Genomic DNA, 27,294 nt, shown 5'->3' with positions numbered 1-27,294 from the left:
CCCCCCCCCCCCCACCCTGCCTACCCACTTGGGCCTCTTTGCCAGGCCGCAACACACCAACACCCCCCAGCCACTGCGCTGCTGATGCAGTCCCTCTCCTGGAGGCCTGCAGCCTCCCCTGCTGCACCTCCCTGGCAGTACAGCTACTTTCAGCTGCTTCCACACCCTTGCTAGAACCAGGTGCCACAAGGACAGGGCAGCACCTGCTCAGAGGACTCGTGGCAACTGTGGGAGGGAGGAAGGAGTGTTTGCCACCGGCACCCACCTGAACATCGTGCAAGGATCTGTGGCCTTGGAGCTAACACACAAAGGGGTTACGTCACCTGGGACACACAGCTCTGTCACTCACTGGTTGATCAGAGTTCTTACGAATGTCCTTATAAATTCCAAACTTAAGTTACATTTTGAGCTACAGTATGATTGTTTGGTGGTTTGAAATGTGTTGTCTTTAAGTGATATAATGCTGACCTAAAAGAGACATAGAAGAAATGAAACGTTTCACTGGGAGGTCTGTGTATCCTGTATCAGCTCATCAGAAACTGCACATATAATGGTATCTGTTAAGTGGTTTTACTGAATCCCTATCAGCATCAGAAAGTGAGGACAAACTACATGCACTGGTCACTTTTCTTTCCTGCAGGCCTTACACAAAGGCTAGACCCTCAACCCCATTTAATGAACCAATGACAAAACAATCCCCTCCCCACCCCCAGCCAAATTCTCTTTATAGGACTGGAAGCCTTTTTTTGAGTCCTTTTTAAAGCAGGTAATTGGCTAAAGCTTACCCTAATTTAGAAAATTCAAAACTGAAAATATTGAAGCCATCCTTCCCTTTGGAAAGAAAGGATATATTCAAACACAAATACAGAACTGGTTTCCAAAGTTTATTAAAAATCAAAGAATAGAAAAACTTTACATAAAAATATGTCAATTTTAGCTTCCACACTGCTGTCCACGCACACACAGAATCGAGACATGATACCTTTGTGTTAACCCTGCAGCACGCAGCCACAGTGGCAGCCAGACAATTCATTTGGTTCACCATGATGGGCACGGAGCATGGTACCTGTGTCTATGCATTGAGCTATATAGAATACACACCCCACGGGACATACCCCACTGTCCCCATAGTGTTTCCTTAATACAGGTTTACAGTCAATATTGCTAATGCATTGAGATTAGTACAAGCCTACGGATCAGTTTTTATAAATATTCTTTATCAATAAAGTTCACAATTTAAATATTTTAAAATATTTTTGATAACTTTCAATCATCAAGAACTGCAGACACAATGTGCTACTCTGGTCTGGAAAGCCTCCTAGAGAATCTGCAGGCACCATTGACAGCCCCCATGACCGTGTGGGCCAGTCCTGCTTCTTAGAGGCAGACACAGGAATGGTACAGAGCTTGTCCCTGTGGGGTCCGTCACACTCAGACCTCAGTCTACCACTGGTGCACACCCATCAGACATCATGGCAATAAGTTTCTTGTCTCGACACTCCCCACTAGTGGGCTTCGAAGACCAGACTCTCTGTAGTGTTTAGCAGGGCAGAAGCCCCCCTTTTAAAAACGGCAAGTCAGCTGGCCTACAAGATGCAACCAACTCCCAGGACAACTGTGGTACTCCAAAAACTCAAGGCTAGGCAGGATGGACATATTCTTGTTCAAAAAAAGGTAACAAAGACAGTGGTTGTTGTGGCAGAATACACTTGCATAGTATACCTGTATGTTTCTGACGTCGGCGCCAGCGCTCCTGGGCCCAACATTGGGCTGTGCTCTCCTGCGGTACAATAAAAACACTCCCCACGGTGCACTGAGCAGCTCAAGTACTTCTCATATATTTGCTCTTAACAGAACGAATGCATACTGCTATATAGATTCCTCAACGGAATCAACATAACTCCTTTCTCCACATTCCTAAAACTGGGTACCATTGTCCACAATGACATTCATCAGACCCATCATTACAGGCTATGTCACTAAAACTGACTGCAGCATTTCCAAGTTCACATTTTTTGTTTTTTAAGATTTTATAATGTGACAACCTTTCTCCCCTTAGAAAGTTATACTTCTGGCACTTTAAATGCTGGATTTGTTGTCTAGTTTAAAAGAACCAAAAACCAAAACATTGGAACTCAGTGGTCAGAGCAAGATGACAGCTGGAGGCCCATGGCAGGACTGCCAGGCAGTCTGCAGGAGCCTTTGGGGCTGAACCCCTCAGAAAACCATCAAGGATACTCAGCTCCTTCACTCAGTCTGACCAAAAGAAAAAACACAGAAATAAGACCCCAAACCCCTCATCATGGTGTTCGTAATGATGCTCATCAGACAATCAGCCAACACGATGAACCCAACTTAGAAAATGCAACTTGGGAAAGGATCTGAGCTTGTTTAAAAAAAATTCCCTCCTCCCTTAAATATAACTTATGTGAAAATATGAAATTAAATAAAAAATATCTGAGTTATTGCACAAATCATAAGTTTTCAATATTTACATAGAAAAACAGTTCTGAAATTTCAAACAAAACACGAGGGCAGTAAAACGATGACTTCCCAACCATATGCGTAGAGGAAAGACACAAGAACGGGTTTGATCTCCTCCGCTGCTTTGACAAACGTGAAATGAAAATACCAAACTGCAAAGCAATAGCCACGGCTACCGTGAAACCACAAAAGCACGTTCACGTGCCTGCAGTTCCTGAGCCCGACCTGCCTCAGCACTGAACGAAGAATCCTGGCAAGGCAGGAAGCGACGTCCACGTTTAATAAGGCTTCACAGATGAGCACAACGCGTTGTTCTTTAGGATGGATGCGACTGCCACACAGAGAAACATGCAGAGTGACCGGCGGCAGCCCGTGTGCTGGATGCTGGTCTCGGGTCCCCGCCGGTGCCGAGGCCGCTGGGCAGTCTGTGGAGGGAGGGGAGGCTGGCGCAGCAGGGGCCATTATCTGCTGAGACTCACGGGCAGACTGTCCCTCGTGTGTGTGTGTTTTTTCCTCCTCCAGCCGGTGCGGTTATACTGGTGGTGTCCCCGGTTGCCCACGGGGGGCCGCACGCCTCCACTGCCCACAGAGCTGTAGCCGCCACCTTGTGTATGGCCATGAGAGCCTTTCATGGACAATTTCATGCCGTTGTGCTGCTGAAGAGACAAAGAGGAACAACAATGTTGGAGCCCAGTACACACACATCAGATGTGACTCCCCTGAGAGCACCGCCCTGGCTCAGTGCACACAAAGCTCAGTGCTCAGGCCGTGAGCCTGAGCAACCACCAGCACATCGTCTCTACGGGCAATGGTCAGAAACCAGAGAGGGGAATGCACACAGCTGAGTGAACGACTGAGACACGCCTATCAACGCTGCCCACATTAAGCGTGTACGTGACATTAAACTGGAAGGGGTGGCAGAAACCTGCACTCTCCATCTCGTAACTCTAAAATCTGACATTTGAGACAAGAAGCATTATTCCCATTCAGTGACTCACTCAAGGTGAGAACTGTGGGCCAGCGGCACACTATACAAATCCATTAGATTCTCACTTCTCGCCGGGTCTGTTTGTCCACAGAAATAAGAAGGTCTCCCTCATCTCCTTCCCCACAGACTTGAGTCACAGGTGCCGTGGGCCTGGTGTTGGAACAGCACGTGTGCAGGTGCTCCCAAAGCACGGTCCCTGCACTGCAAAGTCCTCATGCAAAGCAGACCAAGAGAAACACAAGCTGTGTTGGGAAGACTTCGGGGCAAACCAAACAGCAGAAGGTGGCTGAGAAAGGAAAGCCAAATGCCACTGATGAAGGCTGCTCCTCCCTCCTACAGAGTTATAACTTCATCCTGAATGTTTCCAACGACAGCTCTACTGCGGCAGGATGGAAAGACCCAAGAAGGAATGTCCTATTACGTAATTCTTAGAAAAATAATCATCATGAATCAATGACACAGGGCCAAAGAACCAACCCCCAAGAACAAAACCTTTACTGGCAAATAGGTTTAGGTGAGCAGAGGAGGAAGTGCCTGGAGGAAGAGATGTGAACACGAGTGAGTGCACCGAGTACCATCGGGGCCCAGGGGAACGTCAGAAGTGGCGTGGGATTCCTACTGGAAGACCTGGGTCACAACTCACTCGACATTCAGGTACTTCACGAGCACAGGGACTTAATAATGACCTGTGTTCACAGCACACACAGTGTCTAAGGCATGGGATTCAAAGAAAAGCCATGGGGACATAAACAGACACACCCCAGGGACCCCACAGCACCAGGCAAGCTCATCAAATGTGGTCTTTGTCCATCCGCCCCTCACTAGCCAGGTGGGGCGTGCCAGGCATCGTGGGCACTCCCAGCGCCACATACGGGAGGCCGTGACAAGACTGGTTCTTGGTTTACTTCTGGCTTCTTTAAAACCAACATATTTAGCATATAAACAAATGTAATAAATAAAAGAGAAAACAAATATTCTTCATCTTGAATCTAGCTCATTTCAAACTTCAGTTTTATGCTAATCAGTCCAACAGAAGAATTGAGAGACGCTGTGGGACTCTCTAATTATAAGTGAGCCATCCTGAAAATAGCCAGCAGAGATAGCTGCCCCCGCTGATGACTCCTGAACAGAGATGAGCTGTCAAAGCCAAGCCCTGACCAAGCTGTGAATCTGTGACCCAAGTAAACCACTGTTACTATTCTTAAAGAGACAGAGATGCTTGCGGTGACCAACTAAACTATATTACACTTTAAAATAATTTAACATTTTTAAAGTTTTGTTTGGAAAGGAAAGTGAACATGAAGCCGAATGACCAGAGAACAAGTTCCCTTTCAAAACAATCCCCCTGGAACTCCCTGTGGAAGAAATGTACAGCACTGGGCTGTCGCACAGTACCTCGGTGGGATGCTCTGAGGGGCACTAGCAGAGCGGAGACGTACCTTATGATACAGGTGTGGGCTTGACAGCGAGTTGGGGGATGCAGAGGAAATGGCCGGAGAAGACATGTGGTGCACGGCTTTTAGCGATGTGGTTCCCTCAACTCCCGCTGGTCTGCAAGGAACAGGGGCAACCCCTAGGGTCGGTGGAGGTATAGTAAACCTGGTCTAGAAGAAAAAAGCAGAGACATCCATAGGTACCAAGCCAACAAGGTAGAAACAGCCAAGATCTAGAGCTAAGCACAGCAAAGCCTGGTGGCTGCCGGGAGCAGTCCATTTGAATACCAGCTTGATAAAGCAGTTTCTTTTACTATAACCTAAAAGTATCTTGTTTTATTTATTTATTTATTTTTCCTTTTTGTCTTTTTTCGTGACCTGTAACGGGATCGCAACCCTCAGTGTCGCACCCATACCGGGACCAGCAACGGGATCGCAACCCTCGGTGTCACGCCCGCACCGCACTCAACCAGTGAGCGGACCGGTCTCTATATGGGATCCGAACCCTCAGCGGGAGCACCACCGCACTCCCAAGCGCCGCACTCTACCGAGTGCGCCACCGGGCCGGCCCTAAAAGTATCTTGTTTTGAATCGGAAATACCTTATATTCTGGAATAGTAATTACAGCATGAAGTATGCCAAGTAACCAAAGTCATGAAGTTTTAAAACTCTTTGAAGACCAAACAACAATTCAGAAAAGAACAGTCATCAGAATAACAGCCGTGACTCGGATTTCTGAGAAGAGCCCCACGGTGCAGCATCCCCTCCTCCAACACCACACGGAACCGAGAGGACCAGAGGCCAGGCTGGCCCGGCTGTTGAGCCTCAGGATGGGAGGCCAGGGAGGCCGGCAGGTCCTTGGCACTTCCTTCTGCAGCTCCTGGACTGCTGTCGTTTCTGTACCTGTTACTGTCAGCAGAAGAGGGGTGCTGGCAAGAGCCCCCCTCAGACTTGCGACAACTGCACTGGTCCCATCTCGGCCCACATACTGGCTCTCCAGAGAACTCACGGAGAATCTTTCTGAGGCTTCATTAAAAGCGCATGCTGGGGAATCTCAGCCCCAAAGCCCAGGTCCCCGCATCACCACCCTGGTCAGGGCCAGGGCCCTACTCTACAGACATAGCCTCTCCTTAGTGGGGGCTTCATTTCCCCAGGCAAATGGGTCACCAGCAAAGCAGGCTCAACTCCCTGGGGTCTCTGACATCTTAACGCCCACCAACTCTAAAGGTCTCTAGTTTTGATCCCCTTCAGACTTGGAAGCCCCCCCTCGAATGGGGGACTTCATCATTTGCAGTATGCACAGAATGGATGGCGCACATGACGTTTCAGGATGGGACTTCACCTGATTATTGCAGTGGAAGCAATGTAATTATATGCCAGTGGAAGTAAAAGAGAAAGGGGTTGCTGAGCCTCGTCGTAATGTTTTTAATGACATTAACACACTAACCTCACTCACTGTGAGCATACAATGGACACGAATGTGAGTGACTACTGGACCACAGTGCCAACACGCCGTCTTAGACACTCTTCCGGGCAGGAACACCACACACTGAAGCTCAGCAGCTGCACGCAGCTCTCAGGCCACTGAGCCCAGGAGGAGGTTAAAATATTGCCTCCATGACGAGAGTCAGGGAAGCCGTGGCCAACGTGATAACTGTTCAAAGGCAACCAAGCTTATCTGTGGCAGAACTTATTTTAATAGCTTATAATGACAGCCTCGAAATGTTATATTTTTCCCAGGTTCGGGCTGGGCTGTGTGTGTCAAATGCTGGCCATGCTGGTGTGGCTGGGGAGCCACGTGTGCAGCATCCCTTAAGGCCTCAGGGTCTCCTGGGAGACTGTCTCCCAGAGCAGAGCCAGATGACGCCAAGAAATGAACATACGTTTGCATGCATCTACTTTGTTTTTTATTTGTTTTTTTTTTTTTGTCTTTTTTCGTGACCGGTAACGGGATCACAACCCTCGGTGTCGCGCCCGCACCGCGCTCAACCAGTGAGCGGACCGGTCTCTATATGGGATCCAAACCCTCGGCGGGAGCACCACCGCGCTCCCAAGCGCCGCACTCTATCGAGTGCGCCACCGGGCCGGCCCTATGCTCAGATTATAACCCACATTTCAGAAACTGGTACTTGTGTACATATTCAATTGATGTAAAACTGGAAAACAGATACAGAATATTTATAAATTCTCTTTTAGACTTCTAAGTTTATTTAAATTTAAAAAACAGCATATTCTAACAGAAAGAGCCCTAAAAAATGCCTAATTAATAAAATGAAAAGAGTCTAAGTTCATATTAAAACTTTCAAAAGTCTAAACACTGAGATTCTATGAGGAAATAGGGACAAGTGTCCATGCCTGCCCAGGGACAGGGTGAGTAGAGACAACCAGAACCCCTCCAAGACAACCCCAGATAGGGTGCAGAAAGGCACTCAAGTTGGCCCCTATCAAAAGCCATTTCAGAACTCAGAACCAGAGTCTCCTAAACAGTGCACTGTGGACCTCAACATCAATGATGTTAGACATTGTCTTTTATAGAATAACAGGAGTTACATTCTAGTGTTCCACAAAAAAAAAGAGAATTTCCTATATAACAAGATGGAAATGGCTAACCCACCAAAGACTCAGAAAGTTCTGTTTCTAATTCAAAATTGTCATCAATCTCCTCTAGTATGTTTCGCAGCTCAGACACTGTTTCCTGGGCATGTCATTGGGAAGGGCATCAGTGGGCCACGTACCTGATTATTAGTTGTCATGATCAAAGTCCTGGAAGTGGTGGACTGAGGTTTGCCACTGGGCATTGGCAAGGCAGTGGGTAAGCTGGCCATCAGGGGAGTCGGCGCCTGGAGACTGAACTGGTAAACGCTGGGTGTTGTGCAGGGAGGCGTGTCTGAGTCCTTGAATTCAGTACAAAAAGTAACAAGGAGAGTTGAACCACAGAGGTGCACTGCTTCTTAGAGGTATGAAAGGAGCGCCTGCGTCAAGGCTAGCTATGAAAGGTTATTAGAGTAAGTCCAGCTTTTGAACAACAGGCGGTCCAAATATATCCAGATTTCAAGTTCAAAACTGAAAAAGAATGTTAAAGGACATAGAGAAGAGACACCTGGACTTAAGTTTTTAAAATCTCCCAATGGCTTTTTAAAGCACTATTCAAGAGAGTCCACTGAAGTTCAACTGTGAACAATATCACCACTCTCAACGGGCTACGTGAACAATGAAGATTGATGCGCTCAAGGCTCGTGACACAGGGGGACCACCGGGTGCAGACTTCAGGGCTGCCACGTGCACTCAGGTGTACATGCACACACACAAAGTGACCAAAACTAATGGGAAAATAGATTTAAAATTCAATGCTATGCAGAGGCCGGCTGGTTAGCTCATGTGGGTAGAGTGTGGTGCTGATAGCACCAAGGTTAAGGGCTCAATCCCTGTATCGGCCAACCACCGAAAAAATAAATAAATAAATTCAACGCTATGGACTTTACCAGGAACACAAACCACCCAACAGACACAGGAGGAGAATGGCCAAGGGCACACTCACAATGTCACTTCCAGAAAGTGAAGACACGGAAGAAGCAGAGGAGCCTGAGGAGAGGCGCTGAGGACTGGAGAGAGACAGAGTCAGGCGCTGGCTGTAGGGCGACTCAGACTCGTGGCTCTGGGTCTGCTCCCCATTGCACGAGGTTATTCGCTCTTTTATCTTAATTCTATTGTCTGTGAAAGGAAAGCAAAGCCTCAAAGGCAGCCCCAGTCACACCTGCTGCAGAGCCTTCAAATGCTGCTAATGTGACAATTGAATTTTAAACTTTTAATTAATTTAATTTTAAAGATTATATTTAGTTACTAGAAAACATTTAAATATGCTACTAAAAATCTGGGTATGTAAATCATCTTCTACAATAAATTTTATAAAATCTAAACACAAATCAAGTATTTCTGATGAAAATTTAGCATCCTAATCAGGACATGCTATAGTTAAAAATACACACTGGTTTTCAAAGACAGGACAAAAAAAAGGCTATAAAATGTCTCAATATTTTTTTATGTTGATTACATGTTAAAATGTTCATATTTTGGATTGGGTTGAATAAAATATTATTAATATTAACTTCACCTGTTTCTTTCCACATTTTTAACAAAGAAACTCTAGAATTCCATGTTAGGCATGCATTATATTTCTATAAGACAGTGCTGGTCTAGATCTTACAGTTTTTAATTAAACGTGTATCAGAAAAACTATTTGTTTTGTTTAAACAGTTTACCATTAACGGACAAAGAGATCCTTCTGCACTAATGCACAGAGGCTCAGGTGACCACAATGAGCAAGTATCTCACCGAGGGCTGGCGACAGGCGGGTCTTGCTGCCCCACTTCTCTTTGATCCACCTCCGGTAGTCAATCACTTCCTGAGTTACCTTGATGATTCTTCCTAAAGTACTGCAAAGGGACAGCACTGGAAATCAACACTGTACAACAGCTGACAGCCCCTCCAGTAGCTACTTTATATTTACAACAATATATTATCTTGCTAAGCAAAAGACAGCAGAAGAACTAAAACAATTTTACAAAATATCTATGACTTATGATGTGTAAGCTCAAGTGTGTTCTAAGATCACAGGAGAGAAAAAGTGGGCTCACTCATGGAGAAGTCCTTGAACCCACATCTGTCTACAGAAGATGACTATCTAAACTGAGCTCTTAAAAGAGCCCAGCCTTCCCACCCCCAATGATCATAAAGTTGTGACATTTCCCTTTCCACTGCACAGGTGAGAGTGGAGAGACAGTGCCAAGAGACACCGACTGCCATTATAGGGACCAAAGCTCCTCTGAGAACACCACCACCAGTGCCTGCAGAGGCTCCTGAGTCAGGCCTCAAAACCTATTCCATAATCTACCACGGAACAGACTAACGGCACCGTTTGAGTTACCACTCCCGACAATCACGTTACTCTTCCTTTCCACTCCTATCTCATAGCCCTCCCTCCACCCCCAATCCCACCACCTCCGCCACAGCAGCATAATCTGGGGTCAAAAATAAATATTTCTACCAATGAGTGTACACAGCAAAAATGTTCCCAAAAATGCAGAATGAGGGAAAACTGTACATCGAGAGGAGGGACAGAGCTGAGTATTCAGACACGCATCCACTTGGAAGCTGAATGTTCGTATTTTTAAGACTGCCTGGAGACAAAGCATTATGTTCCAAAGTTTTAAAAACCAGAAATCATCTCCCCAACACAAAATACCCTGAAAAAATGTCAACTCCCCAGAGAAGAAATTTTCAACTGACCACGGATGAATCAAATATAGCCATCCTGAATTCCTGAAAAGTCCTCTTTACCATGTTCAAGTTCTATTAAAAGATGATGGCATATCCATTAATAAGTTTCATATTAGGAAAGGTGTAACTGCCATCTCACAGGAGCTATGAACCCAGAACACAGACAATCAACTTCTGTTACCTTTCAGAATCTCTGTTTGGATAGGACCTCGCAAGCGGTGACACGGCGTGACTGAGAACAATGTAGGCATAGTCAAAAACCTGCTTCACCTGCATGGCCCCATAGGAGCTTCGGCCAACATCATTTCCTGCAACAGAAAGGCAGCTGTCAAACCCTGCCAAATATCTGAGCCATTATCCAGATGCTTCTCATCTTCTCATACAAGTTATTTTGAAGCAGGCTCTCACCACTGAAACACTTCCAGACCCCATCAGCAAAGGTGAGTCAGGTTAACACAATGGGCACACATGGAAATCAGCAAATAACAAGAGGCCCAGTCTGCATCATTGGACCCCATGTGGTCATGGTCTACCTCCACCAACAGAGAGTTGTAATTCACAGATGAAGTGACAGTTCATGAAAAGGTATGCTAACTCTCCAGGTGGCAAAAAACATGAGAGAGCCAAAGACCCCCATCGTGCAGACCAGCAGTGCTGACCCAAGATTTATGAGAGTCCTTAAAACAATCCCAAGTCCTTAAAATGCCCCAATACATGCAGATACAGTGGTGGTTCACCCTGCCTACATGGCAACTGAATGAACCCCAATGGAACCTGCAAGAACTACATGCTTTAGAACGAACTCTCCAGTGGTGAATTCTGGACAACTAGCAGCAAATCACATGAAGCTGTCACTGAGCTCACCAAGTAAGCCAGTCAGGAAAAGCTTAATTTTTATAAGCCCAGTTTCGAATTTTAATTTACATATAACTCATTCTTCACAATTCAGGTTAAGTATGGATTTTTTTTTTAAGAAGGAATACTCTAAGTATTGCAATTTATCTTTTCTAGATTTAATAATATAACTGAGTGATAACAGAGTCTTTGTTTTTCAAGTACATTTAAGCAGACAATGGAAAGTCTGCAATCTGATTGATCCAACAGACAAGAGGGATGATGTGCACATGGTGCTACCAGAAAATCCACCACTTAACAACCATGGCATAAAACATGCCAATTTAAAAACAACAACAAAACGGAAGAGTCAATAAATGTTCTTTCAAAAGATTTTTCGGAAATAAATACCACACCCTAGAAACCATAAAACAAAACAAAAAAATCATTAAATTTGAGAATATTTAAAAAATGTATAGGAGCTGAACGATAAATACCAAATACAGATACAAAAGACAAAATGGAAAAAAAAAGTATGGCATGTACAACAAGAAAGGCTTTCCTAACGTACATGGGACTCTCACACACCAGTTGAGAAGACAGCCCAGAAGATGAACGGACAGAGCACATGAAGTTGCAAGAGAGAAATGCAAAGGGGCCATGTACCTGGAGCTGGCATTCTCCACCACCTTTTCTGTCACCTGTCCGTCACTGATTTTATCACCAACAGTAAGAACAGTGTCTCACCTAATAGCTGCTCAATAAACATTTGTGGAATTGATAAATAACAATGTGTTTAACCCCACTAATCATTAAAGAAATGTAAATTAAATGAAAAACTTATATCATGTGATTCTTATCATATTGGCAAAGATTAAAAAAGACTGTTGTCTAAGGCATGGGGACATAAGCACCTGTAAATACGCCAATGGGAATAAACCTGGGAAAACTGGAGCCCAGCCTCAGGCTCTTCAATGTGGCAATCCTTACAATGAAATGTAACCGACACACAGAGGGAGGGGGTCTAGGATATACTGTTAAGACCAAGCCCAAGCTGCAAATCTGCTTATGTTGTAGGATGCTAAATTAGTAAAATGGCAACAATAAATATTAATATCCACATAGGAAAAAAAGTGGAGAAGTACAGGTAAAAATGAAAAGAGACCTGGCATACTTTGCGCTTCTATGTTACGTACTTCTGGGAAGTGAATGGTTTATGGTGAATATGTAGTATTTTTGTAATCAGGAAAAAAACCCTCTTAATTCTGGGTGATTACAAAATGAAAACTGTTTAAAACACAGTAAGTTAGGAGCATTATGCAAGGAATTCTGAAAGTGTCACTGTCGCTCAGTGCAGGAGGGCACTGCATCAAGAGCCAATGCACTGCCCTTTGCTCTCAGCCCCCTTCCCCCGTCCCACCCCCATCACCAGTGAGCAGGGAGGCCCACCCGGCTCCCAGCAATGCAGAGCCAAACATCCTTACCAGGCAGCAGGGGGTCCTCAATGCACAGCATCGATGGTCTGTACCCGCTGGTCATGGCTTTCATGATCTCTTCTTTGGCAATATAGGCACCTCCTTCTTTTATTCTAATACCAGTTTTCAAGTAATTAAAATTTCTTCCATAGAGTTCAAAAAATTCTACGAGAAGCATTCCAAGGTTTTCATCAGCTCTCCGGGCATCAATCCTTGGATGCAACTGTAAAAGCAATGCACCCACAATTTGTATGGATCCACAACATGCTCTAGAGCAGGTGGCATATGATGAAGTCTGCATCTAGCAGCCCTTCAAAAAACACTGCTGGTGGCACTCACTTGCCAACAGTGTGAGGAAGCCAGGAGCACAGCAAGGAGGCACTGAGAGAAAGAACCTGGACAGCCTCAGGGAATAAAGAGTGTTCAAAAGAAAGAAAACGTCCTAATCTCATTTTTTTATTATACTTTTGAAATTGCTAATTCATGCAGCAACTTCCTACAAACATAAGCATCTGATTAACCACAAGTTGCCAAATATGTGTAGATAAGTTGACCACAGTCTGCACAGTCTGCCTGGATGGTGGATGTAATTTTATAGACATCAGTCATCTTAATTTCATTACTCTAAAATACAACCTATAGGGGGCAGTATGAGACTGAATAATATCACAGTATCACTTAAACCAGAATGTGAAATGATTAATTTTAACTGTGTATGGGTAATTAGTATTGTATCATAATATTTATATCAGACTTCATCCTGCTTGTCATACTGATTAACATCAGCCTCAGTTCCGTGCCACACTTTCTTTAAGCAGATAATGAGCCTATTCTGAATCTAACCCACTGCCACTGAAAACCTCCCGAAAGTCACTGATTAACAGACGTAACTGTCAGCTGTCCAGACCTCTGCTGCCCACACATGACTATTTCTATTTACATGAATTAAAACTAACTTATAGTCCAAGGCTGGCTGATTACTCAGTTGGACAGAGCATGGTACTGATACCAAGTTTCAGGGTTCAATCCCTATACCAGCCAGCTGTCCCCTAAGGGAAAAAGAAAAAAAGAAAAAAATCGAACTTGTCAGTTTCACCAGCCACAGTACAATGCTAGCAGCCATCATGGCTCATGGGTCATGGCTATCCTGCTGGACTGTGCAGATATAGAACACTGCCATTTGCACAGAAAATTCTACCGGAGAGCGCCAATCTACAAAATGATGGTCAAGTCCACATGAAGGAAAAGCCCTGATAGAGGCACAATGATTGAAAATAGTCATACCACAGAGCTCCATGAGGAAACATCTCCTGAAGCCTACAATTTTTAGGGCTCAGAAGAATTTTGGCTTCTGAAGACATGCATATTTCCACGGCACAAGTTGAGCATTCTTATTTTTGCCTCACTTTTATCCCCTTCCCTATTCTTCGCCTTTTAGTCAAAATCAAATATCTAAGAGCCTTCCCAGTGCACGTCTGGCCTCCTTCCCTCAAATCAGTCATGAAGTGAACTGAGATGCTACAACTGTCACAACTGTGAGGCAGGATGGACACTGGTCACTGAGCAGGGCACAGGGATATGAGATGAAAATGGCAGCCCTAGCCACACTAGTGTAGCCCTCTGTGAGCCACAGGACCCCTGCGAGGACCCCACAAGGGAGTGTAACAGGAGGCACTGCATCAGGCTGGCACCAGGGAAGCGCACAACAAAAAATAGTTGTTACTACAAGGCTACTGAAAAGAAATAGTTCAGGGCAGGAATAACGGAAGAAATAAGAACAGAAGGCTGTGTTTAGTTCAAAACAGTGTCCAAAAACTATGGAGGAATGGCTATAAGGGCCACATCACAGACGGGCAAGTGCGAGACAAGACAATGTGATTAAAACTATAAGAAAACAGATGTGGAATTCCACTTCCATAAGCAGAGATATGCTGAGGAAGTCACAGTAATTAAAGGTAGGGTAATCAATGGTTCTGCTCTCAGTAGTATTAATGATAAAGCACAATCACAAATACAAAATTAATGATAAACATGGAGGAAAAGGAGGGTACTTCAAATTGTTTGTGGAAAAATAGGTTTAAAAGATAATATGAATTTATGAACTTTTTGAAGACCCCTCATATAGTTGTGCAGCTAAATATGTAGGCAAGATTTTGTAAAGAACAGAAAATCCTTCGTTCAAGAAAATATACATAGAATAATTAATGTTTTAATTAACTTAGAGACTATTTTATATGTTAAAATAGTGTAAGTACAGTTATATACCTCAGAGATACTGCAGGTCCAGTTCCAGACTACCACAGTAAAGTGAGTATCACAGTAACCTGAGTCACACGAGCTTTGTGGTATTCCAGTGCATGTGAAAGTGATGTGTGGACTATACTGTCATCTATTAAGCGTGCAACAGCAATATGTCTAAAAAACAACATACATAGCTTAATTAAAAAATACTTTACTGATAAAAACTGCTAACGATCGTCTGAGCCTTTAGTGAGTCCTAACCTTCCTGCTGGAGGATGGTCTTGCCTCAATGTTGGTGGCTGCTGACTGATCAGGGTGCTGGCTGCTGAAGGCTGGGATGGCAGTGGCAATTTCTTAAAATAAGACAATGATGAAGGTACCCACATTGATCAACCCTTCCTTTCATGAGAGATTTCTCTGTAGTATGTGATACTGTTTGATAGCATTTTATCCATGGTAGAAGTTCTTTCAGAATGGGAGTCAAACCTCTCAAACACTGCTGCTGCTTTCTTGACTAAGTTTGTCATATTCTAAATTCTTTGTTGTCATTTCAATGATGTTCACAGCACCTTCACCAGGAGTAGATTCCACCTCAAGAAACCACTTTTTTTACTCATCCATAAGAAGCAACTCCTCATCTACTCAAGTTTTACCATGAGATTACAGCAATTCAGCCACATCTTCAGGCTCCCCTTCTAATGGTAGTTATTTGCTATTTTCACCACATCTGCAGTTACTTCCTTCACTGATGTCTTGAACCCCTCAACATCACTCCTGACGGGAGAAATCGACTTCTCCCAGCCTCCTGTTCAAGTTGGTATTTTGACCTCCTCCCATGAATCATCAGTGTTCTCAATGGCATCTGGAACAGTGAATCCTTTCCAGAAGGTTTTCAATTTACTTTGCCCAGATCCATCAGAGGAATCACTATCGATGGCAGCTACAGCCTTATGAAATGTATTTCTTATAATAAGACTTGAAAGTCAAAATTTCTCTTGATCCATGGGCTGCAGAATGGATGCTGTTTTATCAGGCAGGAAAACAATGTTAATCTCCTCGTACATCTCCTTCAGAACTCTTGGGTGACCAGGTGCATTGTCAGTGATCAGTAATATTTTGAAAGAAATTTTTTCTGAGCAGTAGGTCTTAACAATGGGCTTAAAATATTCAGTAAACCATGCTGTAAACAGATGTGCTGTCATCCAGGCTTTGTGGTTCCATTTATAGAGCACAAAGTAGATTTAATTCTTAAGGGCTGTAAAATTTTTGGAATGGTAAATGAGCACTGCCTTCAACTTAAAGTCAGCAGCTGCATTAGCCCCTAACAAGAGTCAGCCTGTCCTTTGAAGCTTTGAAGCCAGGCATAGACTTCTCCTCTCTTGCTATGAAAGTCCTAGATGGCATCTTCCTACAAAAGGCTGTTTCATCTACACTGATTATCTGTTGTTTGGTGTCACTGCCTTCATCAATGGTCTCAGCTGGGTCTTCTGGGTGACATGCTGCAGCCTCTACGTCAGCACTGCTGCTTCACCTGGCACTTGTATGTTTATGGAGACGGCTTCCTTCCTTAAACCTCACAAACCAACTTTAGACTTGTTTTCTGCAGCTTCTCCACCTCTCTCAGCCTTCACAGAACCGACGGGAGCTAGGAGGGCCTACCTCTGGATTAGGCTTTGGCTTAAGGGAACGCTGTTGCTGGAGTGAGCTTTTATCCAGACCACCAAGACTTTCTCCCTGTCAGCAGTAAGGCTGGTTCACTTTCTTGTGTGTCCACTGGAGCAGCACTTTTAATTTCCTTCAAAAACTTTTCCTTTGCATTCACAACTTGGCTAACTGTTTGGTGCAAGAGACCTAATTTCTGGCCTATCTCAGTTTTAGATGACATGCCTTCAGTCCTCACTAGTTTAATCCTTTCTAGCTTTTGATTTAAAGTAGGAGACGTGAAGGCCGGCCCGTGGCTCACTCGGGAGAGTGCAGTGCTGATAACACCAAGGCCCCGGGTTCGGATCCTATATAGGGATGGCCGGTTAGCTCACTGGCTGAGCGTGGTGCTGACAACACCAAGCCAAGGATTGAGATCCGCTTACCGGTCATCTTTTAAAAATAAATAAATAAATAAAGTGAGAGACGTGAGACTCTTCCTTTCACATGAACACATGGACACCACTGTAGGCTTATTAACTGGACTAATTTCAAAATTATTGTGTCTCAGGAAATAGGGAGGCCCAAGGAGAGATGAAGAGAGAGGCAGGGACCAGTGGGCTGGTGGAGGAGTCAGAACACACATGACATTTACTGATTAAGTTTGCCATCCTATAAGGGCACAGTCTGTGGCACCCCAAAACAATTACAATAGTAACATCAAAGGTCACTGATTGCCATAAGAGATAAAATAATATTGAAAAAATGTGAAATATTTCAAGAATTACCAAAATGAGACAGAGAGACATGAAGTGAGCATGTACTGTTGGAGAAATGGGGGTGACAAACTTGCTCGATGCAGGGCCGCCGCGACCTTCAATTTTTAAAATATGCATTCTCTGCAAAGCACAACAAAGCAAGGTATGCCCACACAGCTCATCAATACATCACAGCATCTCACACTCAGGTAGGTTTTCCACTGGTAGATTTTCCATCACGTCACTCAACAAAATAAGGACCATTTACAATTTAAGACAAAATACTGAAATTTCATCAATCTGAGAATAAAGGCTCTCTTTAATTTTTTTCCCAACTATATCCTGACACAAATTATTTTCAGTATGAGTCAGATGAGCACCAAGAAAAATAGCTTTTTACTGTCTATCAAGGAATGAATGTTTTCTAAATGTAAGAAGAGTGCTTCCTTAAGCTTAGGTTGACATGCACTTGACTTACAGAACCAGAAAAGCACTCCTTACCCAAAGAGTTAAATAAGCTACAAAAATACTATAAAGGAACACTGATCAAAAGAGAGCTTTATTGTAAAAATTAGAAGTCAACCTCTACCAAATCATAGCAGAATAGTGAAGGAAGACAAGGACTGCAGGACCCAGGAAGCAGGAAGCAAGCAACCGGTCAGAGCACAAGGAAGAATCTGCACTTCGTAAGTCTTACTTATAAATGTCTCCACAGAGAAAGCATACATACCTGTAGAAAGCTAATAGCCATTAAAATTAGGCTGTATGAGCTAATTCCACCTGTAAAAACTTCATTCAGGTCCCTCTGCAGGAGGAACTGTTTCAATACTAAAATCAAGTAAGGCAGCAATGAATATTTCTGTAAATTCCAAAAGAAAAAGATTTACTGATTAGTTAATATACTTTTAAAGAAATTTCGCATAAATTTCACATGATAGAAAGCAAAGTTTAATCAATGTTCTTGCCTATCTAAAGGCTCTAGGTCACTTGGTCTCAAATTTTGGGAAAAATTAATTTCCTGAGAAGCCCGTGAAAATGCAGACTGTGGAGACCCCCTCCCCACATTGCGATTCAGCAGGAATGAGGTGGGGAGCTCTGCCATGGAGTCTCCAGGAAAAGGGAGCTCAGGGAGGACACATGAGTGTGTTGTTGCTGTGGATTTATCATGGCTTTTGGGGCAGGCCGAGAGCTGAGTAGGGGCAGCAAGCAAGGGCAGAGGGACTGGAGGCTCCGTGCTGTTCCTGTTCTGCTGGGGTAGAAATGCTCCTTCAGGGGCCGAGCCCGTGGCGCACTCAGGAGAGTGCGGCGCTGGGAGCGCAGCAGCGCTCCTGCCGCGGGTTCAGATCCTATATAGGGATGACCAGTGCCCTCACAGCGCTCACTGGCTGAGAGCGGTGCAGCCTGTCTCAAAAAGGACAAAAAGAAAAAGAAAAAAGAAAAAAGAAATGCTCCTTAAGGCCAGATTGTAGTGCAGGGAAAGGGGGAAACTGGAGCACAGCCCTGGAAAACGGAGGGCAAGACGGTCCCCGGTCACTGGGGTGGCTTTGCTTCTGTTCAGGATTCCACGGCTTCTACTGCCACGTGCTTATTAACCAGACCACACACCTGCTCAGAGTCCAAAATACTGCAGCCCAGTCAACATGTCTGCCACCCCATCCTCAGGCACTGAGACCGTCCAAAGCAAGTAAATCTAAACTACATCATGATTCCTCAACCTCAAAAAACCCCTGGACTAACCTTGGGAACAAGTTACACTGAGGTAGAGGCAAAGTCACTCTGTAATAACTAGAAAGAACACTTTAACGAAGCACTCTAAAATAACGTTCAACTTCATGAAATAGTTACTCAAAAAAAGCAAATATAAAAACAGCTGTGTAACTTCAAAGTATCTCTAAAAACATCATAGGATAAAGAAGTGAAGTGTATAGTCTGTATTATTAAAGATGCCTACATTCAGTTGAAAGTTTTTCAACATGTATAAGAGAAATGATACCCCCGACATAAGATCTCAAGTCCTTTATTTTCATTGTGCTGATTTTCCAATGACAGTACCTTCATATAATTTTTGATGAACTCCGCTGCCCGGACACCAGTCTCCATGTTAAAACTGATGTCGACTTTAACCTCAGTCTCCTGATCTGTGAGTTTTATTATTGGTACCTGTAAAAGATTTAATTTTAAAAATTGTGCTTTAACATACAACATTCTCCACAGTCAGGAATCAAAATGTTTCCAAAGTTGTATGGAAGTTTCAGGGGTTTCTGCTTATTCACAAAAGTGAACCCTTGATCTTAAAGATGAGAAGGGGGCTTTGCCAGGTGTTACCCTCCACAGTCCCCAGTCCCTCACACAGCTGGTGCCCACTCTCTGCCCTGCCCTTCTCTGTCAAGAGGAGGGCGGGGAGGAAGCTGAAGGCAACAGGTGTCCATCCGAGGGCAGCAGAATGTGGCAGGAAGGCCTGGAGCCTTCAACGAGGCTTGACCAGGAAAGCATGTGCCTGCTGATGGGGATGAGCACTTGGTCCCCACATGCTCATTTGGCAGAGTTTTTGAAAACATTCAAAGTACCTTCAAGGCCATTTTTAAATTATACTTTGTACCGATATTGTTTCTCCAAACAATTCTACTATGGGTTTTCACTCTTTAAAATAATTTTATTAAAAAAAAAATTTTCCCCCTAAAAATCAGAATAAAAGGCTATTTTGGAAATACTCTCATCAACAACAATTATCACCAAAAGGTGTTCAAAACCAGCCTCACAAAAGTTGCCCAAGCAACCATTCAAACCACATGCCACCCCCACCCCGCACAAGTGAGTTCTTCCTGAAGAAAAGGCAATGCTTTTGTTTCCTCAGCCTTGACAGAGTGAAAAGGAGTTCCCCCTCACCAAAACAGTCAGGGTCTAATAAAAGGTCTAAACGTCTAATGAAAGTCAACACAGGAACAGTTCATTCAGCACAAACCGGGGCTTTAAAACATACACCTGGGGGCGAAATGCTGCGGACACAGGTCAGCAGGGACAGGGACACCTGGACATCACTATGACCACCAGGCAGATAAGCTATGGCTGTTGTGTTCTACCAAGGCAGAGAAACAAAGCCCTTTCCCAAAGAACTCACAGAAAACTGTTTCAGAAGAAGCCCAAGGCTCAGACGCCTATGCCTTAATGACAAAACCAGTTCCTCATTAAGCAGAGCCCCTCCTTCCCGACACCCGGGCTGAGGAAGCACCTCCCAGCCCACACTCATGGGTTGCTTCCCCAGGTCGCTCCTGGTGCTCTCACACCCTCACAGTGTGAACCCCCACGACGTATTCTGGGTTGTTAGTCCAAACAGACAAGTGTTCACCTTAAACCCAGCCTTCCCCCTAGGGTCCTGAGCTGTGATGGCATTACAGTGATGAGACACATGGAGAAGAGCGCAACCAGGAAACTGCCGAAATCCACTGAAGGAGCAACTCACACTTCTCCTAACACAGTCTACACTGGCCCTCAGCAACAGAGAACAGTTTCAGTACCCAACCAGCCACAGTAATGAGGCCACTAGGACTAAGCAGTTACTGCAACCACTACTCAATGAGCTGTCCGTCCTCCAGAATGCTCTGGAACTCAGGACAGTCAGGCACAGCCTCTTCAGCTCCTCTACTCCTACACCTGGTCAGAAGTCTCCACCTGCCTCCTTGCTGTCTGGAGGGCCTCGTTTTCATTAACTGAGCAAACGCGAATGGTAGAGCCAGAAGGGGCAGAGCTGGAGGGCTGCAGAGGTGGCTTGGTCCCTCCCAGGAAAGGGTGTGAGAGCTGCAGCACACACACAGGTGTGGTGGGGACAGGGAGGTGCACAGAGCTCACAGGCCTGAGCTAAATCGAGGCTCTCTCTCTTACTGGCTGTTTAACCCACCTTGGGCTGACCACCTCCCCTCTCCCAGCCTCAGTTTCCTCACCTGTAACACATGGAAGACAACAGCATTTGCCAATGAGAGTGGGTGAGAAGAGTAAATGCGATGAAGCCTGTGAGCATTTTAAAAAGTGGCCGAAGCTCATTGCTGGTGCCAGACGCCAGGTGAGACAAGCGGCAGGGAGTTGCGGGTGCTGGGGATGCGTTCACTTTGAGATTCACCAAGATGTTCACCTGATACTTGTGCATTTGCGGTGCACATGTTACATCATTTTACAAACCCCCACCCCCATCAAAAGTACCTGATAGAAAGCAAGAGCTCAAGAAACATGCAGACACCTTCTCATCGTAACACCACGTGAGCAAGAGGAAGCTCTCATCTTCCAACAATCTGTTCAAATGCTACAAGGACGTTAATCACACGTCACAGACATAGAAACACCAATTTAAAACTGAAATGGTGGCCTACAGCACACCTGAACTGTCGCACAACAGGCAAGTAACTTACAGTTCCTGAGCTGCTTCTAATCTTGGACTGACATAAACCTTAACAAGTACACATGAGAAGCAGTCTCATCTTCCAAATTTTCCCCAAGAGGTTTTTCATATACGGATATTTGGGGACACCCAAAGGAGCAAGTAAGTATTTCTTTCTTAACTGTAACTCAGAAAAAGATTACCATTTGCTATGTCATAAATGCCACGATTTAATCATTGAGCTACATACTTCTGAATGGGCAGCACCTGAATGTTACAGGGCCTTGTTTCAGATATTAACCTCTTTTCCTTATTCGTCCTAACACAAGCAGATGCAATCATATATTTTAGTGCCCAGACTGGTTTGATGATCTCACAGACCCCAATGGTTCAGATTGTCACTACATATGCTCTCAGATGGTAACCATGACTATAACACAAAAACGTAGTAAGCATGTTTCTACCAGAAGCAGAGGAATCTCCAAAAATGTAGCCAAGAACTACGGTCAAACAACACAAACTAGCGGGGGGCAAGGAGGCTGCCCCCACACTCACTGTCGCTTTGTCGAGGACTTTGATGGAACACGGCTCAGCCACGTTGTGCTTCCGCAGGGCTTGCTCCAGCAGCTGTAAAGGAGGACGCTCCCATTTTCCGAAGACCACCAGATCTATGTCACTGGACAGAAGCAAAAATGCACGTCAGCCTCTGCTCACAGCTCCCCGAGAAGTGGCACGCCCGCGTGGGGAGGAAAGCGCCACAGCACAGGGGCCTGCATCTCCTTCAGGGGCCAGGACATAATTTCGTGAAGCGTATCAGCCTTCAGAAGATGAAATGCAGTTTACGAAAGATGAAAAGTAAAAAGGTGGTAAGATTTTCCCAACAGCACTAGGAAACCAAGGGGATTAAGAGGCGAAACCCTCCCCTCCAAGGCAAGCTGCAGCTGCATTCCTGGTACTCACTCCTGCACTACCTACACTACAACTGGGTCACTCGGGGTGACCCAGGGATTCCTGACTCCTGGAATCTGCCTTAGTCCCCTCTGTCCCCCTGCCACCACCAACTCCCACATCCTGAGATTATAGCTTTGCAGCTGCAAATGCTACTAACTAGTAGCAGGTTAGCAGAAGATAAACTTTTAATGAAACAATGCACATAAAAGTTACTTGGATATCAAGAGTCTTTAATGAGAAAACACCAGAAAACAATTTTAGAATGCAAATTTGAATTTTTTTCTATCAGATAAAAATCCTTATAACCTACTATTTAAATAGAATTTTGATTGACTCTTCATTAAAACACAAGATCAATTTTTCAAAACTATGCCTCCACACACCAGCAGAATGTTTTCTATTGCATTTACTTCCCACAATGACCCTCTCATTTGTCTTCATCTTCCTGGCATCCAGCATTTTTGTACCCCAACAAATTAACTGCAAGAGGAAAAATGCAAAGCAATCAATTCATTATTGTAATTTCTGCCAACTTTCCCTCTGTGCTCCCCAGTCTTTTCCTTCAGCTGGCACTTCTAGCTCTAGACTTTTAGTTCTTAATATGCATAAAGGCACCCACCCCTCCCCCAGTAAGCATAAATACAAATCTGTGCAGTACAATCTGGAACTCACCTAGTTGGAAGATAGAGACCTGTACTAAAGCTGCCAAAAATCTGTACCTAAAAGAAAGAGTGATTGTCTTAAAATATGTACCACAATTCACGTCGTCATACTTCCGTTACTTCTTACTAAGCAAAAGGCCTCACTATACCCTTGGGTAAAAAGTAAACCACCTTGGAAGTTGGAGAGGGAAGGGATGCAGGTGAAAAACAACCTACAACCAACTAGAAAATTCCCTTTATGTTAGAGACCTGCCCCAAAGAGGAATTTTTAAAAACTCAAAATTAAGAGATGAAGCAATTATTGTCTTCATCCCATACCACTCAAACCTGAGAACTTTTCAGAGCCACTTTCGAACCCTCCACCAATTTCTCAAACCCACAGCTGAGGCACCAGGGCAGGGCTTTGTTCTAAGGCACTAAAGTTTAAAGCCAAAAATGTACATCATTTCAGAGGAGGGGAAACTGAGCTGCTGCCCTTGTCCCCCCAGAGCACACAGACCCTTGAGCAGCCAGGCACAGCCAGCTAGCTCATCCATCGATACTTCTAGGTCAGGTCTTTGGTAGGGTTAGGGTTGACGGATCAAGACAGGAAGCCCAAGGGCAGTTAGCATCTTGGTCGGAGCACAGGCTTCATGCTGCCTGCGCCAAGCATTCCAAAATACCCATGCACCTCATCTCAATAACTTTACTGTAAAAGTGGCGTGGGAGGAAATACTTCCAAGTTTTACAAAATGAACATTCGTCACATGCTACTATGTGTGGTGGGGGAAGGGGGTAAACTTTCTAACCTCAAGGTGAATTTAAAACAAGAAAATAGTTATACTATACAAAAAAAAAAAAAAAAAAACCAACCCAAAATCCCTTAGGCCAGTGGTCCTCACACGAGGGTGCATCAGCACGTCACCACACAGGGCAGCCACCCCCAGGGCTTCTGAGTCAGCAGGTGCAGGGTGGGGCCTGGAAGGGGCATTTCTAACAAGCCCCCGGGGGTGCTGACCACACTTGGAGAAGCACTGCGTTGGCCTATGACAAACGCATTTCTGTGAGGATCCAACTGACATTTTACAATCACAGGGTGTTTAAATTCACTTGTATGTAACATGTGGCACGGAAGTACAAAGAATATACCCACATCAGCCGTCGGCCAAAGGTCTTTGACCACGATTTCAATCCGTTTCACCACCTCTCTTCTCATGGCTGCTTCTTCAGGACAAGGGGACATGAAGTTATAAAAGTCAATAATTTCCTCATGAAGTCTAGTGGAAAAAAGAGAAAACACACTAGAAATACAATTAAACTTAACTATACTTTCCATTCTGTACTAAGATATATTTCTGGCCACTTAAAATCCAATTTCTTTTCTCCTCTGAAAGTATATAATGAAATGAAAACTTCATGGTGAATAAATACACAGCATGGCTCAGCACTGCAGATTAGTACAAGTGAATGGTGTCAATACAAAATATCAGTAAATTTATAATTGCCCTTTAAAAACTTATCCAAAAGAATCCTTTCAGTAACTCGACATCAAGAGGAGAGAATTCCACCCGTGAAAGACGAAAGACATCTCCCAGTAAAGGCAGCACAGTAAAGCACGATTACGGAAAGGGGGCTGAAGGGGTGACGAGCTCCAAGGCCACACTGGCACACCGCTGGGTGCCGCACGCTAAGGAGCGTTGACAGGCCTGAGTCACGCTGGGTGCAGGGAAGGGACACACAGGACAAGGAAAAGGCATGTGTGTCCTCATGGAGTCAAGGCCTGCCCAGCTACCCGCTGGCAACGTACTAAATCCAATCTCTCACACACCACGTCTCACTACTGCACACAAACTCCTGGGGGCAGAAACGCTCCATGTGAGAAACACTGGGCATGCTCTCCTCAGACTCCAGCTAGGAGGGCAACAACACACGCATGCAGGGCAGAGTGAGTGGCCCTCTCTGGCAAAGCTCTAACACAGTGTTTTGGGGAGAGAGGAGGAGACCTGAGAGACCCTCGCACCTCCACCTCAGTCACCCGTGGCTCTGAGAAAGAAGGTCCCGCACCAGGACACCAGCCTGTGGAGCTCAGCAGGACCACGGAAGAAAGCATGGCCACCCTCTTTTACTTCAAGGGATTAATTAAAGACTGGGGGGATAACCCAATCCTAGGAATTAAATCAAACTCACCTACTTCCTTTCTACATTTGATTAATAAAGTAAATAGTAAAAGACAAAAAATGTGCTCAGCTCAATAGCTAGCAAAATAGTTCACATAACAGCAGGCAATACTTCTTAAAAGACCCTGTCAGAGTTAAGTAAAAAAGGTAAGTAATGCCATAGTATTCTACAGTTCAGCTCGTTTAACTTGAACTGTCTCTCACCTGAAGCATCATTCCCCACTCCTGGCCCCCCCCACAAAAACCACCTGGAGTAACCACTTCAAACACTCCACAGTAGGTTTAAAGGCTAGTCAAGGCCACTAAAAGCACACACAAGACTCTAGGAATAGGAAATAAACACTGAACATCTTTGTTCATGATACACCTGCAACATCAGGCCATCACTGGGACCTGACTTCATTTATAATGTTTAATTTATTAAAAACACACACACAAAAAAGAAAACCTCACCCCAAGCATGTTCCCAATTCAGATAGCCACAAGTCCAGTTTTTAATAAATCCGAAAAGGTAATATTGTGCAACATTAAAATAATTTTTCCAAAATATTTATCAAACCGTAAGACTTTTGAAGTAAAGCTTCTACCTTTTCAACAACTACTGAGAACCACCTACATACCAGGCATTTAACTACCTTTTCCATCAGCTCAGCAGGCCATTTTAAAATCTGAGGTGTTACCTAAAATTTCCTACCATTTAGTAATGGTAGCAGGTCTAGCTATGTCAGGTTAGCAGGTTGCTCTCCATACTAGGGAACAGCCTGAGGCAACCCTTTCTCTGTCAGCAAGGATGTCTCAGTGAGTCCACCTCACCAGTCACTGTCACCACAGAGAGCTCTCCTGCACTCATAGTCCTGTTCCAAGGATAATGACATGAGTACAGAAACTTAGAGATATCCTAATGAAGACACAGACTTAGAATAATTAACTGGTCCAACAGCATGGGAGAACACCAAAGTTGGCATGCTAAACTTCTATCCATATCCCACGAATTTAACACACTAAAACATCTCGTAAACAGGGCTTTCCAATTTGTCAAAATGTCAGTGCAGGTCTCCATGTGCAGAGTGGAACGTAATGTAAACATGAGTTGTGTGTACATGAAGCAGCAACGTTACACAGTCTCTCCTCCATGTCTCCAGGCCACTGCCTGTACTCACCCTTCAGCGTCTCCCCCACTGTCCCTAAGGTCCCCTGCACTCCAGGAAAGTAAGAAGCACAAAGGCAACACTGTTGCCATCTGCACTGGACACTTCACTACAGAGGCAACACGGTCTCTGTTTTATCAAATGTCTGTTCACATGCTCAGAGATAAGAGGGGGTCACCTGCATTCCTCCCCTATGACTAACGAGGCCCACGGTCTTAGGGCGACAAGTGGTGCCCAGTGGAATAGAGAAACCTGCTGATTTCATCAGTGTTGTGTCCTATCAATAAGATATCCTGATAACTATACCTACCTGAAATCTGTAAAAAAAAAAAAAAAAAAAACTGGACCTAAAAGATAGCAACCGCTGTACCAAATATTAGCTAACACAAGTCAAGGATATTTCTGTTTTGCCTTCCAGAATAGAAAGGAAGGAAGAGTGCGGTAGACTGTCCCACTGGTGACTCTCAGATGTGGGAGCTGGACATGAAGGCTCTTGTCCCAGCCCCCATGGTCTTCCTTGAGGCAAGCAGAGGCCAGCAAGGCACCACACCACTCCCAGGGCCACCCAAGGACCCAGGAGTGGGATGGCTGACGGTGGCGGGAATGCAGATGGACACACCATCATGATATGTGGGCAGACCTGACGAGCCATGCGGCTGCAGGCCAGGCAGCAAGGTGGGACCACTGACCACGCAGAGAAGAGCTATGAAAGAAGAGCAACCCAACAAAGCCCACATGAAGGTCCACCCTACCAGGCCACTGGGGTCTCTCTCGCCCAGGGGATGGCAACCTTTAGGGAGAAAGGACTCATCTGCTGGCTGCTCCATCTCCAGCACCCGGAAGGTGCTTGCTCATGGTGAGCAGTCACTATAGGGAA

At 44.7% G+C, this 27,294-nt stretch overlaps 1 protein-coding gene across 3 annotated transcripts; it reads right to left on the bottom strand.

Annotated features, from left to right (window-relative positions):
• Positions 1-869: 869 nt before the first annotated feature.
• On the bottom strand, positions 870-24,488 carry PAPD7 (PAP associated domain containing 7). Of its 3 annotated transcripts, none has more exons than XM_008569492.1 (12): positions 24,246-24,488; positions 23,124-23,170; positions 22,056-22,176; positions 19,184-19,291; positions 17,862-17,990; positions 12,501-12,714; positions 10,364-10,490; positions 9,238-9,338; positions 8,444-8,616; positions 7,641-7,799; positions 4,912-5,076; positions 870-3,137 (listed from the first exon to the last, which is right to left on the bottom strand). In XM_008569492.1, exons 1-12 carry the CDS (start codon positions 24,426-24,428, stop codon positions 2,946-2,948), a joined length of 1,719 nt encoding a protein of 572 aa, XP_008567714.1. In that variant the 5' UTR covers positions 24,429-24,488; the 3' UTR covers positions 870-2,945. The 3 variants fall into 3 exon arrangements, with proteins under 3 accessions (XP_008567714.1, XP_008567713.1, XP_008567715.1); XM_008569491.1 differs by having other exon boundaries at positions 870-3,140; positions 24,246-24,487; XM_008569493.1 differs by lacking the exon at positions 23,124-23,170 and having other exon boundaries at positions 870-3,140; positions 24,246-24,288.
• Between the last annotated feature and the right edge of the window lie 2,806 nt (positions 24,489-27,294).

The sequence above is a fragment of the Galeopterus variegatus genome, unplaced genomic scaffold (genome assembly GCF_000696425.1).
Source record: "Galeopterus variegatus unplaced genomic scaffold, G_variegatus-3.0.2 Scaffold503, whole genome shotgun sequence".
Lineage (NCBI taxonomy): Eukaryota > Metazoa > Chordata > Mammalia > Dermoptera > Cynocephalidae > Galeopterus > Galeopterus variegatus.
Note: the sequence above shows the minus strand (reverse complement) of the source record. Positions and strands in the feature narration are given on the sequence as shown.

Excerpts from the sequence above, each read along its gene's own strand:
- PAPD7 (XM_008569491.1), bottom strand. The coding sequence starts at position 24,428 with ATGGAAAGTATAGTTAAGTTTAATTGTATTTCTAGTGTGTTTTCTCTT. Across the intron at positions 19,292-22,055 it reads AAGTCCTCGACAAAGCGACA|GTACCAATAATAAAACTCAC; the intron begins GTGAGTGTGGGG and ends AATCTTTTACAG. Across the intron at positions 12,715-17,861 it reads TGGCTATTAGCTTTCTACAG|TTGCATCCAAGGATTGATGC; the intron begins GTATGTATGCTT and ends TTGCTTTTACAG.